Source organism: Dama dama, chromosome 6 (genome assembly GCF_033118175.1).
Source record: "Dama dama isolate Ldn47 chromosome 6, ASM3311817v1, whole genome shotgun sequence".
In the NCBI taxonomy this organism is placed as follows: domain Eukaryota; kingdom Metazoa; phylum Chordata; class Mammalia; order Artiodactyla; family Cervidae; genus Dama; species Dama dama.
The window spans coordinates 11,484,057-11,503,366 of NC_083686.1; the positions used below are offsets into that span (position 1 = coordinate 11,484,057).

General features: G+C 40.4%; 1 protein-coding gene across 3 annotated transcripts in view; it reads left to right on the plus strand.

Annotated features, from left to right (window-relative positions):
- Positions 1 to 19,310, plus strand: part of CLNK (cytokine dependent hematopoietic cell linker) — a 202,483-nt gene that overhangs the window by 157,197 nt on the left and 25,976 nt on the right. For all 3 annotated transcript variants that reach the window (XM_061145510.1, XM_061145512.1, XM_061145511.1), the window contains 3 exons: positions 6,174 to 6,192; positions 8,272 to 8,353; positions 12,472 to 12,512. In XM_061145510.1, the coding sequence (XP_061001493.1) occupies positions 6,174 to 6,192; positions 8,272 to 8,353; positions 12,472 to 12,512 (142 nt within the window). The remainder of the gene's footprint in view (positions 1 to 6,173; positions 6,193 to 8,271; positions 8,354 to 12,471; positions 12,513 to 19,310) is intronic.

Sequence of the window (19,310 nt, forward strand, 5' to 3'; positions counted from 1 at the left end):
AGTAGAGGCTCTATAAGTGGCATGAAGGTCAGATCAGAGGGAGCTATCTTAGAGCCCCTTAGATGGTGACTTCTTTAAGCCCCAAAGAAGAAGGTCCTTAAGTCAATAGCAGGCCCTCATTTCACTCCCCACTGGCCTCCTAAGGGATTTGGTTCTTATCTTGGTATTTGACCTATGCTTTTACATATAGAACTTGGAGGTTGATCCCCTTCTTTCTTTCTTTTGATGTCAAAAACTTGGCCTCCATGCACTGATGCTGAATGGAATCTCAGACACAGAGTTTTGGGTGAAGCAGAAAGGAATAGCTTTATTGCTTTGCCAGGCAAAGGCTGTCACAACGGGTTCCTTCTCCTGAAAGCTGTGTGTCCCAACACTAGAGGATATGGTGAGGAGTTTTTTATAGCAATAGTTCAAGGGTGAGGTTGCTGATAAGAGTAGGGTGTGTGCAGGGCCTCTTTTAATCTGGCTCCAGGTGGTCTCCTGATGAGTTTCTATAGTTCCTGAGGTCATCAAACTGTGACCTCTCTCTGGAATGAAGAATTGTATCAGGTAGTTAACATTTTCACTTATTGGGGGTTTTAGTAGTTCTTCAGAAGACCATCCCCAAGAAAAAGAAATGCAAAAAGGCAAAATGGTTGTCTGAGGAGGCCTTACAAGCAGCCATGAAAAGAAAAGAGGTGAAAGGCAAAGGAGAAAAGAAAAGATATACCCATTTGAATGCAGAGTTTCAGAGAATATCAAGGAGAGATAAGAAAGCCTTTCTCAGTGATCATTGCAAAGAAATAGAGGGAAAAAAATAGAATGGGAAAGACTAGAGATCTCTTCAAGAAAATTAGAGATACCAAGCGAACATTTCATGCAAAGATAGGCTCAATAAAGGACAGAAATTGTATGGACCTAACAGAAGCAGAAGACATTAAGAAGAGGTATCAAGATACACAGAAGCACTATACAAAAAAGATCTTCATGACCCAGATAATCACAATGGTGTGATCCCTCACCTAGAACCAGACATCCTGGAATGTGAAGTCAAGTGGGCCTTAGGAAGCATCACTACAAACAAAGCTAGTGGAGGTGATAGAATTCCAGTTGAGCTATTTCAAATCCTAAAAGATGATGCTGTTAAAATGATGGACTCAATATGCCAGCAAATTTGGAAAACTCAGCAGTGGCCAGGAAAAGGCCAGCAAAGAGTCGGACATGACTGAGCGACTGAGCTGATACTGATACAGAAGAGCTCAAAGATATTATGTTTATCCCTTGAGGCAGAACCAGGACTCTGCCCCAAGATTGCACTATTGTTTCTTGGCTGCTCCTCCTTTGTCTCTGCATCCCTTCCCTTCCCTGAGTCTGCCTTTTAGGACTCTGGGAAGGTCATGGAGTCTGGAGTCAGTTCAGTTCAGTTCAGTTGCTCAGTCGTGTCCGACTCTTTGTGACCCCATGAACAGCAGCACACCAGGTCTCCATGTCCATCACCAACTCCCGGAGTCCACCCAAACCCATGTCCATCGAGTCAGTGATGCCATCCAATCATCTCATCCTCTGTCGTCCCCTTCTCCTCCTGCCCTCAGTCTTTCCCAGCATCAGGGTCTTTTCACATGTGTCAGCTCTTTGCATCAGGTGGCCAAACTATTGGAGTTACAACTTCAACATCAGTCCTTCCAATGAACACCCAGGACTCATCTCCTTTAGGATGGACTGGTTGGATCTCCTTGCAGTCTAAGGGACTCTCAAGAGTCTTCTCCAACACCACAGTTCAAAAGCATCAATTCTTCACTGCTCAGCTTTCTTTATAGTCTAACTCTCACATCCATACATGACCACTGGAAAAACCATAGCCTTGACTAGACAGACCTTTGTTGGCAAAGTAATGTCTCTGCTTTTTAATATGCTGTCTAGGTTGATCATAACTTTCCTTCCAAGGAGTAAGCATCTTTTAATTTCAAGGCTGCAATCACCATCTGCAGTGACTGTGGAGCCCAAAAAAATAAAGTCTGACACTGTTTCCACTGTTTCCCCATCTATCTGCCATGAAGTGATGGGACCAGATGCCATGATCTTAGTTTTCTGAATGCTGAGTTTTAAGCCAACTTTTTCACTCTCCTCTTTGACTTTCATCAAGAGGCCCTTTAGTTCCTCTTCACTCTCTGCCATCTGTTCCCTATGAAAACAAGGAACTGGGTCACAGAAAGGCTTCTTCCCCCAGGAGCCCCACAGGGCTGCTCAGTTTCATTTTCTCTCTATTTCTTTCTCCTTTCTTCTTTCTTTCCTTCCTTCCTTCCTTTCTTTCTGGTATTATGAGAATGTTAGACTTGAGTCACATTTCTAGCTTGCCCCTCAAGCAAGGTAGTTATACCTCTAATCCATAAGACAAGAATGTCAAGGAGGATAACACATGACTGCTGCATGAGGGATTATATTCAAGACTCCACCCAGCTTATCCTCTTCTGCAAGTTGTTGGACTTCCAAGTGCCACCAGGAAGGAGAAAGTAGGGGTGGTCCTCTGCAGCTCAAGGAACCCACACATCTAAAGGGACTCCACACTTTTCTTCCTGCGGATCAGCTAATGTGTCCCAAGTAGGCTGTCACTCAAGATGACCATTATTCACTGCTCAGTATGAAAGGACAATAGGCCCACCAATCACAAACAAGTAAGAAGGAAATGGAAATGCCTGCCTTGGACAGCAGGGATCCTGCAGGACAGTTTGTTTTTCTTGCAACTTTCATTGGCATTCTGCTGGAAATTGATAACATCTCAAGAACAACAAGGTCTAGTGGAAGAACACATTTTTCTTCCTTATCTCTTGCCAAGACACTTCCTCATTGTTCTTGCCAAAACACTTCCTCATTGTTTGGACTGAGAGTCAAGGTCTTTTCTCTATTCCAAAAGCCCATCTCATAGGGCACATGCCATGCTTGTGTGAGTGTTAAATTCTTGCTTAAATTACATCTTGAGGACCAGAATTCATTCCAGCAGAAGTGATGTGCCACCTGCCATCCCCCTCCCCAAAAAACAACAACTAAGAGAAAAAAAGGGGGGCTTCCCTGATGGCTCAGACAGTAAAGAATCTGGTTGCATTGCAGGAGACCAGTGTTTGATCCCTAAGCCAGGAAGATCCCCTGGAGAAGGAAATGGAAATGCACGCCAGTATTCTTGCCTGGAGGATTCCATGGACAGAGGAACCTGGCTGTTGCAAAGGTTGCAATGGACAGAGGAGTCTATGGGGTTGCAAAGAGTCAGACAAGACTGAATACTAACATACACATAAGAGAAAAAGAAGCCTCAGAAAAGTGGCAAGAATTGCCAGCTGGCGGACACATGGAGCCAGTGCTGAAAGCCTGAAGTCTCAACCTACTTTCCATGTCCATAGTTCTGCCCTAGGAAATACGTGACTCACCTGAAATGAAGTAGTGAAAAAAAAGAAGAAAGAAACAGATGAAAGGATGGGATGAGAAGAAGGTGGGAAATGAAAAAGAAGGCATTATATTTAACTTGAATATGTTAATTTTCTAACAAAAAAAAATCTAGATTTCACTCTATTTTTTTCTATTTAATTTTTTTTTAACCTTTTTCAATCCTCTTTAATGTCTGGCTGAACAGAGGCAGCTGGATTCCTTTTTTTCTTAACTTTATTTAATATTGGAGTATAGTTGACTATAGGGCTTCCCTTGTGGCTCAGCTGGTAAAGAATACACCTGCCATGTGGGAGACCTGAGTTCGATCCCCTGGGTTGGGAAGATCTCCTGAAGAAGGGAAAGGCTACCCACTCCAGTATCCTGGCCTGGAGAATTCCATGGACTGTATAGTCCATGGGGTCGCAAAGAGTCAGCCACGACTGAGCGACTTTCACTTCATAGTTGACTTACAGTATTGTGTTAGTTTCAGGAGTACAGCAAAGGATTCAGTTATCCATGCACACACATCTGTTCTTTTTCAGACCTCTTTCCCATATAGGTTATTACAGAATGTTGAGTAGAGTTCCCTGTGCTTTACAATGGGTCCTTAATGATTATCTATCTTATATAGTCTAGTACTTCTCCACCACCACCTTTGCCCTTTGGTCACTATAAATTTGTTTTCTATGTCTGTGAGTGTGTTTCTATTTTGTAAATAAGTTGATTTGTATCATTTTTTTAATATTCCACAAATAAGTGATATTATTAATATATTATATTTGGATCTAGAGATTGTAATATTAAGTGAGGTCAGAGTAAAGCAAATCTCTCTCCACTTTTCTAATTGCGTTTGGTTTTCAATTCAGAGCCCTCAAGGAAAAAGTTGGCTGGGTCTCATGGAAACAAAACAAGAGCTCTCTCAGACAGATGGCTTCTCAGCTGTATTTACAGCAAGGCTTTCCCTCTCCCTTGACAAGCCTGAGAACCACAGCCCAAAAGATTGGGCACTTGGAACTGGCCGGTTCAAAGTGTTGGAGAGGACTCAGTGTGGAGACTTTCAAACCACTCATGAGGATCGATTCATTCATTACCCTATTTATGTAGCCTATTGCTGCTGCTGTTGTCGCCTAATCGTCCAACTCTCTGCAGCCCCATGGACTGCAGCACGCCAGGCTTCTCTGTCCCTCACCGTCTCCTGGAGCTTGCTCAAACTCATGTCCACTGAGCCGGTGATGTCATCCAACCACCTCATCCTCTGTCGTCCCCTTCTCCTCCTGCCTTCAGTCTATAGTTGTGCCTTAATTCGCTGGCCATGAGGAAATGTATGTCCTCTTTTCAGAATCCTAGGGGATGCCAAGTTCCTTAAGATAACAGGGCTTCTCTGTTGGCCTGCCTTAGACAAGACATATGATGCCTCTCTGAGATATTTGTTGATACAGGTTTCTTGTCTATGAAGCTAGTGTGAGTCAGGAGACCTGGGCTCCAGAGCCCGCCCAGTGATTCTGGGAATCTGGGCAAATGGCACCACCTCTTTGGACCTCGTGTGCAATCTACTGGCTTTAACTTTTTATGGACCTCAGACCACTTGGAAAATTTTATGAAAAGTATGATAAACCTTTCCCACCCCCAGAAAAAAAAAATGCACGTATTTACAGAAGAAAAAAAATCAGTTTTAATTTCAGAAGGTTCATGAACCCCATTAGGCCATTCAAGGACCTCTTCCATCCCCCAGGTTAAGAAACTCTTGTCCAAATGATACTTGTAGACCTCCTCAACTGCTGTAATGCATGAAATGGAGTTTAGAGAATTGTTTGCAGTTAAGTAAATACTTCAGCAAACACTGTGCTTCTCGCAAAAGGCATTTTAATTCTTCAAGAGTGTAATAGGACTCCAGTATGCAATCCAAATAAGCACATAGACTTTCATAATGAAGAATGGTCGGGAATTCACTATTAAGGAAAGAAAGAGAAAGAAAATGTTTGGAAAGAGAAATGGTTGCCTTAAAAAGAATATTGTGAATATTTTCATGTTCATCTTTAAAAATAAAAATTCCAAAGCAGGTATAAAGAAAATTAACCATGGCTTTCATCACTTAAACGCAAACTCTATTAAAATTTTATCATCTCTTCAAATCCTGTTTTCTATAATACAACCACACAAACACACGCACACATACACTGCTTTTAAATATATCATAAGCCCCATTTTTATCCTGAAGTTTTTATGTAACTTTGAGACATTGATAAAGTATAATTTTATGCCATACTGTATATAAATAATTGCAATGAATTTCTAATTTTGCAATAGTGAATATAGCACCAAAATTTATTTAATATTTCCCACTTAGAGGGTCATGTAGATTGTTTCCAGTGTTTTTATATTATAAGTAATGATGTACTGGACATCTTTTTACATGGAACTTGATCCAGATTTCAGGTTGTTGTCTTAGAAAAAGAAACTTCTCGATGGAATTATTGGGATAAGAATAAGAGCATTTCTAAGGCTCCTAATAGCTATGGTTAAATTGGTTTCAAAAAATAGTCAAAGCAATTTATAGTCCCATTAGCAGCATTTGCCTGTTACTTCAGAGTATAAAACAAGGAGTATAAAATTTTTATTTTTGCCTAGTCTTTTGGAGGCATATTCACAGATTTTTAAAAATCTATACTAACAAATGTTGCCCAAATTCTACTAACCAATACACACAGAGTATAATATAAAATTCTAGATCACTAAGAGTCACTCAATAATAATATTCTCTTTTTAATTCAATACAGGTCCTTGGAACAGAGAAAGGTGAACTATTTATATTTGTTTTCTTATCCTAACACCATTAAGTGAACACCATTAGGCTAAGTCCTCTCTCCAGGTTAATAGCATTAGTCTTTTTTTTTTTTTTTTTTTTAAAGGATTGCTTGTTTCAGGCCCTGGGATATATGGGCACGTGTGTGTGTGCATGATGACATGATCCAGATGGATTCAGGACCTCAGAGTCTATTCCAGAGTCCTGTGATCTAAACAGCATGATTTAAGTTGGACGTGGGGTAGATTTCTTCAGCTACAGGCTAGTGACAAGGAGGCTCGCTGTCACCCCCCCAATATTTTGGAAGGATATTGCTGGCCTGCTGCTCCATAGAAGCTCTGGGTCTCTCCATCTTTGATGTCAGTCACTCACACACATCAACCCTCATGTGTGCACATGTACACATGTATACACACTGCTGGTGTCACTATTTTGGAAGCATGGAATTCAATGCTCACTCGCTAGCTGGGAGGATGCTAATCTGGTGACACCTTCATGCCCACCTTTGAGATACTGTTCACCATTCACTTAGAATGATGAGTTATGTTCAGAGCCGAAGGGCCTGAACTATGTCCCAAAGAGTAACACGGGCAGCCTAGTTTGACAAAGCAACATTGGGTTAAGATTTCAGAGACTCACCACCAGCTGTTTTGTTTTGGACAAGTTGCATTGCTTCTGTGAGCCTCAAGTCTTCTCATTTCATATTGAGGAAGTTATACTTGAGCAGGTCCTAACCAAGAGTTTTTGGTGGAGGAGTAGGGGTCTGTTGGGAATGCTAAGTAATTTTAAAACCTACGGGAAACTGTGCCTATTTCCTCAATAAAGCTTAGCATTCTAACTGAAACATTCAGGAGTTTTTGCGGCAGGCTTCAGTGATCATCAACACAGCAATGTGACATTGGCCAACTCATGGGGGTAGCTGTTGATGACCTGAAATGATTTTATGGGATGTGTGACTAGTGGACCAGTCACTGACTCCAATCACATTTTAAGTAATCACGGTCCTTCAATCAAAGGTGTCAAGTTTGTGATCAACCTTGGACACAGCACAGAGGAACAACCAAAATTAAGACATGTCAGTGTTTATGCTTCCTTAACTTTATTACTTACAACGGCAACTAGGAGAGTGTTTTATGGGCTTTCCTATCATTGTTTTATTATGTGACCTTGGTAATTCTGGATGGCTGGTTAAAATCTATCCATGATTAAAAGAAAATAAAAAGTGATAATACCAATGAAGTAAAGTCACTCAGTCATGTCTGACTCTTAGCGACCCCATGAACCATATAGTCCACAGAATTCTCCAAGCCAGAATACTGGAGTGGGTAGCCTATCCCTTCTCCAGTGGATCTTCCCGACCCAGGGTTCAAACCCAGGTCTCCCGCATTGCAGGTGGATTCTTTATCAACTGAGCTATCAGGGAAGCCCAGTAATACAAACAACATATGTAATTACTAAATAAGCCCAGTTCCTATGGTTGGCAGAACTTTTCAAAACTTGAAGATCAAAGGAATAACTGAGAAAATGCATGTCTGGTGGGAACCAGGTAGGAACCACTGGTCTACACCAGAATCCTGGGAGCTCTCCTGCCTTATCACAGGAGAGACAGGAGAATTCAGGTGTGCATGGGCAAGCATCCAGCATCCCCATAACCTACATTGCTCTAAATGGTTCTTAAGTTCAACAAGTTTGCTTATGTTTTTATGTAAAATTTCATATGGATGCAGAATTCAACTTCAATCCACTTCCACTTCAAACCTGTCCAATACCAAATACCTTCTAATGCAATATTCTATATTTGGTGGAAGTTTAAGAATGAGTTCTAGATTTAATATTTTTGAAAATATTAACTATTCAACATTAAAGCAATTTTTATAGCCTCAAGGACAAGCTACTCCCAGGACCCAGGGTTTTGTAGAATATATGGGTTACAGTTTCCACTAACCACCACCTGCTCACTCTGAATAACAGAGATTAGTTGGATGAAATTACAGCCATTTCAAAAGACCCCTACTGGCCCCCAATCATTTTCCTTTTACAACCTGACCAAATTCTGTGATGCCTTTACACAGTTCCTTATCACCAGATGAAGCCTGAAGCACCTCATCTGCCACAAAACCAAAGTCCTCAAGAGATTCCTTTTGCAGTTACCAGGTAAGGAGCCAGGAATCCCTGGCTGGGTCCCAGCTTGGGGGTCAGCCCTATGTTGCCTAGGATAATGACTCACGGGATATCCTGAAAAGGACTCTCGGGCCTTTGATAATGAAGCCCAGTGACAAAGTTCCAAGGAAACCCGTGAATTATAGTTGTTGTTGAAGTTAATAGGATTTAAATTGGCCATGGGGTAGAAGTCCTTTTTTCAGCTACAGGCATTGTTCTTCTTGACTTTATAAGTGACTGGTTGTGCGTTGGAGACAATATTTGAAGACACAGGTATTCACTAGGTAGGATTAACTGGCATGGCAGCTAATCAACCTGGGAAGAAAAGTTGACATTTCTAACCAGTCTCAGTGGATACCACACAGAAGCTGACAGTCACTTTGGAACAGCACTTTATAAATGAGCAGGGGTTGAAAATGCCATTATCTGAGTCAATACTTGCCTGATTAGGTTATTGTGATAACTGTCATCCCAACAGAAACGTCGAGGAAGCTAATAAGGCTGGTGATTCATTGGCCGAGGTCACATTAGCAGTAGCTTCCTTAACACCCCAAGTCTCTAAAATTAGTACCACAAGGCCCTCCTGTCCGCAGTCTGGCCTGTGGCTCCAGCTCAGTTCAGGCCACTCTCCACCACTGCTAACAAAGGACATTTGCATGTGCTATTCCTCTTCCTGTAACACTTCCCCCCATCCCTCACATTTCTGTCTCTCCACCATCTCTCTATTCGGGAAACTTCTCTTCGTTCAGCAGACCCCAGCTCAAAGCCACCCTGAATCCAGGAAGTAGTTCTTCCCCATTTCCCAGAGGGAATAAATGAGGCCCTGGAAGGCTGAGTCCCTAACTGCTGAAATCAAGTCCAGCTTCACTCTTCAGTAACCCATCGCATCTACACTGATTTGATTCTGAAAATGCAGCCCGTGAATCTTGACTGTCCTTGGTGCCTGTCCAGAGTTAAAATGCTCTTTTATTATTTAATAAATATTTACGGGGCATGTACCCTGTTTGTGGTGGAATAGAATACTGCTTAGGAGGGAGTCCCTGGAATCAGACAGCCTGGCTTCCTCACTAACAAACCATGTGGCCTTGGGCATCTTCACTCACCCTGTTCAACATGCCCATGCGCCCACTAACCACCAGCTCTCAGTGCCATTGCCAGGCACTGTATGTCAGGGGCATTGTCTCCACCCCCCATTCCAACTTCCCCGCCATTACTTTCTTGTGCTATTTCACACCTTTGGTAACTTTGTTCTCACTCTTTGGTGTGTGGGCATTAGTTCTAGGCTTCATTCTCTTATTAGACTGTTTTCTGTTTAAGGCCCAACCTGACACAAAACCCTTGCCCACATAACAAATAGAAACTCTTTCCAATGTAATTTGTCTAAAAGGAAACAAAAAATCATCATATTATAGTGAAAAGATCATGAGATTTCAGTTGGACCCACATCTGCAGTAGTTGTTTAATGTGACTTGGCTTCTTTTGTGTGTTTATTTAATTAATTGAACATCTCCTGATTTAGGGGGCTTCCCTCATAGCTTGGTAAAGAATCTACCTGCAATGCAGGAGACTTGGGCTCGATTCCTTGGTAGGGAAGATCCCCTAGAGAAGGAAATGGCAACCCACTCAAGTATTCTTTGAATCCCATGGACAGAGGAGCCTGGTGGGCTACAGTCCACGGGGTTGTAAGAGTCAGACATGACTGAGTGACTTCCACTCACTTTTTCACTCCTGATTTTTCTTTCTCTCTTAACTGACTGCATCTTCTAAGTCTCCTTCTTCCCAAACTGACCTGTAATATTGGTATTCCTCAGATCTTTCTGAGGACCTTTTTTCTCTTGGTAAGAGTGTAGTCAGTTTATCCATCCTCATGGTGTCAAATGTCAATTCTATATTGATCATTACTAAATCTGTCTTCTGCCCCAATCACCCTTTTTAGCCCCAGACCCATGTCCAGTTACCCAATGAGCAGTTTTCCTTGAAACAGTGGCATCTCAAACTCAATGTTGGAAACTGAACTGATTTATACTTTTGTTTCCAGACCCACACTACCCTCTTATAAACTTTCTCACCTCAATAAATGGTATACTCTCTTTCCCATCTTCACTCTTCCCATCCTGTTTATTAACAGCCCCCTAAATTCTCAAATCTCAACTCATAATAGGTCTTGAATCTGTCCATTTCCCTAGCTCCCAGTAAAACTTTCTTGAGAACCAAACCAATTTTGTCTAGATTAAGTGACATTCTTTTGCTGTGCTCACCTCTATGGTGGTATTTACCCTCTATTGTGATAGTGGTATAATTATGTCTTCCCTTCAAAAGCGAAGGTGCTTCAGGGCAAAAGCCATGTCTTATTCATTTGATACCTCCCAAAACATGCAATGTACTTAGTAAGCACTCAGTGTTTATAAAATGAAAGAGCTATCAATTCTGTTTTAGTTCAGGAGTTTTTCTTCTATTTTTATAAACTTTGTACTTGACACCGAGAATATCTTCAGAGGATATTACTCTTCTCTCGACATTTTCTAAAAATCTTGAAAAATTAGGGCAGTGAAATTTTGCTATCCAAGATTTTTAAATTAATATATTACATATAGTTGCTGAGTCCAGTCCAGCGTTTTTGCAACCCCGTGGACTGTAGCCTGCCAGGCTCTTCTGTTTATTGGATTTCCCAGGCAAGAATACTGGAGTGGGTTGCCATTTCCTTCTCCAGGGGATCTTCCCAACCCAGGGATCAAACCTGTGTCTCCTGCATTGGCAGGCAGATTCTTTACCACTGAGCCACAGGGAAGCCAATAGTCCTACATATTTTTGATTGCCCTGGGTCTCTGCTGCTGTGTGAGGGCTTTCTCTAGTTGCTGTGAGCGGAGGCTGCTCTTCGTTCTGCTGCATGGGCTTCTGGTTGCAGTGGCTTCTTTTGTTGTGGGGTGTGGGCTCTAGGCACACAGGCTTCAGTAGTTACAACTCCCAGGCTCCAGAGCACAGGGTCAAGAGTTGTGGTGCACGGGCTTTAGTTGCCCGGAAGCACATAGAATCTTCTTGGACCAGGGATGGAATCCATGTCCCCAGCACTGGCAGGCTGATTCTTTTCCAGGCAGTATACTGCCTGGAAAAGAATCAGGGAAGCCCTCCATTTAACATTTAACATAGACATTTAACAAAATTTTACACTGACTCATAGTAAAGGGACCGTGAATCGAAGGCTTAGATAGCAAAAGAAGCCTGACCAGTGATGACAGCACAACGTGGTGGTCCAATGATCTAATGGCATTTCTGTCTGCGAAGCAAGTCATAAGACTCCAGGCTTCCGTGGAAATAACAAAAACCAGATATGCATTCAGTTGATTTCATCGCTGCTGGTAAAGGGAGGAATTTTGCTGAATTAACCCAGAGGCTTTATTCAATTGCACGATCGTGGCATAGAACACACTCCACATAATTAGATTTAACTTCAGCAACACCTAGAGTTTATAATGGTGATGCTGACCACAATACAAAATGAACCGGGAAATTAGCGCTGAGTGTTACCTAAAGGTAAACATTAAGTAAAGTGCTAAACTAAAGCTGCTGGTAAATAGTCTTGGTAACATTGTTACTGTGTTTAGAAATGCATATTATTTTACTGTCTTTTATTATATTTTTATAATCCTTTTTTCTTTATGGATTTCCTTCCTTTACACACAGTTTTCTTACCTAGCTCACATTTTAAGAGGAAATGAAATAATTTCTATGCCCTTCTTCCTTGCTATGCATGACTCACCCTCAATTGGTAAGCAATTATTAATACTACAGAGTAGGAGCTGTAGTGTTTTCTACAGTAACCGTATCTACAAGGCAAGTCTGGAGTCATGGCTTCCAAAAGTAAAGAATTACAATGCATGTTCACTGAAGTGACATGGAAAGAACATACATGAGTCAGTCAATTTGTTCCACATCTAACGTCAGTCTGTCTTGAGAAAGGAAGGAACCAGCCTCCTTCACTTTACAAAACAGATGAGTCTTCTAACTCATCCAGTAAACTATAAAGTGCTCTGTAAATATGATTTAGACCATGAGTACTGACCCAGCTAAAGTAGAAAATACTAACATTCTTTCAATTGTAATATTTCCTTTAGCTCTTCATTCATGACACGCAACCCGACCGTGCAAAACCGAGGTAAGAACTCTTTACCTAAGAATTATAAAATAAGCAGGTAAGTCAGGACACTATGATATTCCTGCACCATGAATTAGCTTTTGTGAAACTAAGAGTCCCTCAGCTGATGCATGTAGATGCAATTCTCTGGTTTTCATTGACAGGTGGCATTGTATTGTGTTAATATCACATAAATTTTATCCACAATTAAATATGATCACTTAGGTGGTTTCCAGCTTTTTCCTCTTATGAACATTAGCTGTGAGCAATATTGTAGATGTTTTCCCTTGTATATAGCATGTACATATTTTCCCAAGTACATAATAGGATAAGTTCTCTTTTTAAGAGGGAAATGGCCACATCTTAGAATATTCCTCTCTTCAGTGACACTAGATGGTGGCAGCTTAGTTGCTAAGTCAGCTCTGACTCTTGAGACCCTATGGACTATAGCCCACCAGGGATTTCTCAGGTAAGAACACTGGAGTGGCTTTCCACTTTCTTCTCCAGGGTATCTTCCTGACCCATGGGTTGAACGATGTCTCCTGCATTGCAGGAGGATTCTTTACCACTGAACCACCAGGGAAGCCCAACCCTAGATGTGTTTTCCAAATTAGACATATCACTTTGTTTGACCAACAGCTTATGAGGGCCCATTGTTTCCTATCCTCTCCAACAGTTGCTTCTTGACAAACCTTTAGTTTTTGCGATTCCATTGACTATAAAATATATTTATCTTAAAAAGAGTCTGTGAAATAGAGAAAATAAAAACCAACCTCTCTCACTAATTCATTGAAAAGATAAAAATCAGAAGGATACCATGTCCATGGAGATGTCAAAAGTAGCCTATAAATATAGTGTCATATTACTCTTGGTGATGGGTTTTGATATTGTTAGTATCATTTGGCCAACTAGATATGTCATGTTCTTTTGTCTTTCTTTCTTCACTCCCTATGCCATAGAAGATTCTATGTTCAGGCTTAATCTTTCAATCTCTCTGTGCTGAGCCACAGAATGGTGGCTGGACCCCATGGGATAGAGTGGGAAGACTGAGTGTTCTGCTGACCTTGATCCCACTTCTGCCTCTTTGAGCTTTACCATCCTCCATCCATAAAATTAAAATAATGATATTACCCCACAGGGTCCCACTTCTGCCTCTTTGAAGTTCACCCTCCTCCATCCATAAAATTCAAATACTATTAACTAACAGGGTTAATACACATACACACACACACACACACACACACACACACACACACAGCCCTCTGCTTAGCACATTGTAGGCAACTGACACATTTTAATATCTTTCCTTCTTTTTTGCATTTCCTTTCCATCTCCAGCGATTCTCTACCTAACTGATCCACTGAGACTAAGAGATTCCTCCACAGCCTCCATCATGTCCTTATTTCTCTTCTGCCCTACACCATCTGGGCCTTACATGGGGAAACCAATATGGAAAAGTCATTATCCCCAGATGCACGCATCACTAATAAGAGTTTCCCAAGAGAGGACTCCTTTTCTAAAGGAGGATGGCCTCATGGCTCAATTCCTAGAAACTGAATGACAGAAATGGCAGTTTTGGAGGCCAGATCTTGGTGTATGAAAACAAAAAGACTTGGGAGATTCAGGTGAAAGCTCCACGGGCTGGATGGGCCAGGAAGGGCTTTACAGATGGGGGTTTTGAAATTGGGATTATTGCAGAGATGGAGAAGCAGATAGATTAAATAGGGATCCAGAGTCTTGACTTGAACGACAAAATCTTGAACACATAAAAAAATAAAGAGCAGTTGAAGAATGGAACAGTAGTGTTAGTGAAGTGGGAAGCCTTCAAAGACATGAGTCCAGTCAAGCATCCTTTGACTAGGAGTATATCATTCATACTGGGGTTATGTAGACTGTTCTCTAATCATCTTAGAAGAAACAGGTTTGCCTAAAGAAACATCCTGGGATGAACAGGGAAAATGTTTTTGTCTCCAATGCCTTCAAACACCATCAATTCCTCTTTTGGGCAACAAATATCCACCAAGTATGTGGTTTATGCCCCAAACTGGGCTGGGCCTTAAGAATGCAGAATAGAAACAGCCTCATCCTTTAACTGACCGCTGCCTGAACTTTTCCATCAATTTATTCAGTGATTCATCCTCCTGGGTAAAAATTCACCCTTGGGTCACCAGCGCTTGGCAGAAATTAGGTGCAGAGAAAACAGTACACAATCCAGTCACGTGTAGAGCACTGAGTCAAGCGGGCTCTCTAAAGTTTGCTAGTTTTAAGTTGGATGTCTCAGGCGAGGGAGACAGTGTTCTACACGTAGAAGAGTGAAACCTACTTCTCCGTCAATGTAGGTATCATCGTCCTAATTTAACAAGTGAGAAAAGATTTTGAAAATATAGTTAGGCTTCTTTTTAGGGATGATCCTTTATTTTACTTATATTTATTTTTAAGGAGTATAACTGCTTTACAACATTCTGTTAGTTTTTGCTATACAATAATGTGAATCAGCTGTATGTAAACATACATCCCCTCCCGCCCGGGCTTCCCTTCCACCCCCCATCCCACTCCCCTAGCTCCCCACAGAGCACTGAGCTGAGTGAGTTCCCCGTGCTACGCAGCAGCTTCCCATTAGCTAGCTATTTCATACAGGGTAGTATATATATGTCAGTTCTACCACATGCCCACTTACAGTTATTCGTGACTGTTCAGTTACTAGTGAATAAATAGGTTGTTCTCAATTTTCTGATAAATAAATTCAAGCTAAACTGTTGGGAGCCTAAGTAGATGGATCTCCAGACAAAAAAGAAAATTATTTTGATATATTGGAAGAGAAACCTGAAAGTTTGGGTTATAACTAAAAAATATTAACTTTTGAGATGTTGGATGATTTCTTTTCCTCTTTATTTCCGTTTTTGTCCACTAAAGTTTTCTTTTTCTATCTGCAGTTTATAAAATTTCTGTCATATATTACTTTTTTCTTAGAATTTTTTTTTAATTTTATATGGGGTGAAGTTAAAATAGAGACAATACTTTGTCAACAAAGGTCTGTCTAGTCAAGGCTATGGTTTTTCCAGTGGTCATGTATGGATGTGAGAGTTGGACTATAAAGAAAGCTGAGCACTGAAGAATTGATGCTTGTGAACTGTGGTGTTGGAGAAGACTCTTGAGAGTCCCTTGGACTGCAAGGAGATCCAACCAGTCCATCCTGAAGGAGATCAGTCCTGGGTGTTCATTGGAAGGACTGATGTTGAAGCAGAAACTCCAATACTTTGGCCACCTGATGTGAAGAGCTGCCTCATTTAAAAAGATCCTGATGTTGGGAAAGATTGAAGGCAGGAAGAGAAGGGGACGATAGGATGAAATGGTTAGATGGCATCACCAACTCAATGGACATGAGTTTGGATAAACTCCGGGAGTTGGTGATGGACAAGGAGGCCTGGCGTTTTGCAGTTCATGGGGTCACAAAGGGTCAGACACAACTGAGTGACTGAACTGAACTGAAAGTTAAAATTTGCTAATAAATAGGTATGCAGAGCTGCTTAAAATAAAATGGTTTTATTATGTTTCAAGAAAAGCTCTAGAGCTGTTTCTTTATTAACACTGTAACATTAGTAGTAGCATTCATTGAGTGGATAGTATGGGTCAGGCACTGTGCTAAGAGCTTTATATACATAAGCCTTTTTAAATATTAGTAATTATTCATATCAATATGGTTCCATCAGTAAGTGTTGATATCAGTATGGTTCTACTGATGTCAGCTTTTAAATATTAGTAATTACTGATATCAGTATGATAACAGTATGTTTTATCCATACTATTTTCATTAGACTATCCTAATTTTCTTGACCACTTACACATATTATCCCCAATGTTCTTCCATTTACTCTGTGTCACTTCTTTATTAAATATATATACACATATACATATATACACATATACATATATACATATATATTTGGTTGCACAAATCGTTGTGAACAACGATTCACGTTGTGAACAACACCCTGAACTCTTAGTTGCAGCACATAGTTTCCTGACCAGGGATCGAACCCTGGTCTCCTGCATTGGGAGCAGAGTCTTAGCCACTGGACCAGCAGAGAAGTCCTCAACCTCTTTATTAATGTGACTCTCCATTCTCCAGGTAGGAGAGTCCTATTTCCTGGGATTATAAAACTCAACTGCAGGGTTTTATGTAAAGCTTTCCAAAGATTACCACCATTACTTTAGAACAAAGTCAACTAAATTCTTGTAGTGGAACTACATACTGGGAATTTCATTCGTTTATTAAGCAAAGATCCATCCAGGACTTCTGGTGAAATCACATGGCAAAGTTTTTTTTGTTTGTTTGTTTTGTTTAACTCCTTCTTTGAATAGACGACATATGCACAGAGCTATTTCCAAACGCTCTTTTTCATGTAGGATTCTTAAAAATTCAAGCAAGGCGCTCAGAGTTGAAATACAATAAATCAATTGCCACAATATCATGAAAAATTCATAATCACTGAACACATGTATGCTACACAAACTGATAGGGAATGCTGATAACAGTCATTTTCTTCTCCCAAGAACGTCCTTACTGTTTCGATCCATGATGAAAAGATAGTTATGGCTATTTAAATAATAAGTCTTATTGTCCTGCTTCATTAAAATGTAAAATACTGTTGGTAAAGTCATTTTTTAAAATATTTCCATAGCTCTCTTAGCTCTCTCTTGGTTGGGATTTGCTTGGTTCTGACTCCTTTCATTAATGTTCTCTCTGTGTCATATTTCAGATGCATAATTAGCACAGAACTGGACTTTTTAAACAAATAAGGATCTGGTTTTTAAATGCAAAATTTAAACCATTGATATTTATTGTAATTACTAATATTTTTGAATCAATTTTTATATTATGTTGTGCCTCCTACTTGCCTTTTTTATTGATTTTTTTTCCTGCCATATATTGAATTCATCTCTTTTTTATTCCATTTTCTCTTTCTAGAAAGTTATATATACATTCAAATTCTATTCTTCCATTGCTTACCTTCAGCATTTAGCTAAATAAGCAAATAGCATGCTCGAATTTTAAAACTCTGAAGTTCATATCCTCTTTTCAACAATACAGAAAACATATGATGCTTTTGTTCTGATGATGTGGATCCTGCACTGTGTCTGAAAGTAGAGCTTTTAGCCTTATAAAATAAAATTGGAAAAGACAGATGTCTTTATCATTATTCCTATTTTTAGTTGTAAATTGGTGAGTGAAATTAACTTACCATGATGAATGTAATTTAAACTTTAAGTGACCAAATGCTTTTCTACAACAAACATTTGACACATGTATTCCCTATATTCTCAGACTCCACATTAAAAGTCACAATCCTTGGAACCCTCAAAATAGAACTTTCAATGGTTCAAGAGTACTCTGCTCTTCTTAGTAAACTTACAGAGAAATCTGGCATTTTGATGACAAAAAAGAACCAGAATAAATACACATATAACTTAAATGTTATGGTAACTGGCCTATAAATGTTTGCTAATGTTTTATTTAGCACCTTGCCTTAAAAAACATAGTGTGTGAGAAGTATTCCATTCTTTCAAAGTTCTTGTTAAGCTACAGACCAGAATTATAACCTTTATGTTCTCTAGACTGAAGTAAGACTAAATAACTTATAATTCTGCCTTCACATTAATAACTCCTTTTCCATTTTATATGTTATCATTATCCAGAATTTTATTATGATGCTGTTTTCATGCTCTCAATGATTTGTTGTTGGGGTCCTTTAATGGACTGGAACCTGGTGGTACGGAGTCGACGATAAGAAAGTAAAAGAGAGAAAGCGAGAGAGAGAGACAAAAAAAGACCCAGGGACCTAAGCTCTGATGGAGCAAAGGTGCTTTAATGATTTTTCTATGAGTATATACAGGCTGTGGTACAAGAAACTTCTTTCGGGAATGATAGAGATCAGAAAAACAAACGTACAGCAACCGTTACCAAGGGAACAAGGGGTAATGTTAGTCACAAGGTCAGGAGACAATCCATATCTCAAGAAAGGGGTACAAGACTAAGAAGTTTTGTCCTAAAGAGAATGTTTACTAAAGGAGACCCAAGCCTGCCTCACACAATGACCTCAGTCCCTGGGAGCAGCATGCTGTTCCGCTTGAAGAGGGACAAAGGACTCATGAGAGACAGCACGTAGGGATCCTCCCGTCAAACATTCCCTGACAATTTGTCATTTTTATAAAGTTAATTCTTGCTTAAAATTACTAACATATTTATAAATATCTTTGTCAAGCATTCCTTCTAACAACTGACTTCTTCCTTGTGACCTTCAGTCAGTTCAGTTCAGTCACTCAGTCGTGTCCGACTCTTTGCAACCCCATGAACTGCAGTACGCCAGGCCTCCCTGTCCATCACCAACTCCCGGAGCTTACTCAAACCCATGTCCATTGAGTCGGTGATGCCATCCAACCACCTCATCCTCGTCCCCTTCTCTTCATGCCGCCTTCAATCTTTCCCAGCATCAGGGTCTTTTCAAATGAGTCAGCTCTTCACATCAGGTGGCCAAAGTATTGGAGTTTCTGCTTCAACATCAGTCCTTCCAATGAACACCCAGGACTGATCTCCTTTAGGATGGACTGGTTGGATCTCCTTGCTGTCCAAGGGATTCTCAAGAGTCTTCTCCAACACCACAGTTCACAAGCATCAATTCTTCAGTGCTCAGCTTTCTTCACAGTCCAACTCTCACATCCATACATGACCACTGGAAAAACCATAGCCTTGACTAGACGAACCTTTGTTGGCAAAGTAATGTCTCTGCTTTTTAATATGCTGTCTAGGTTGGTCATAAC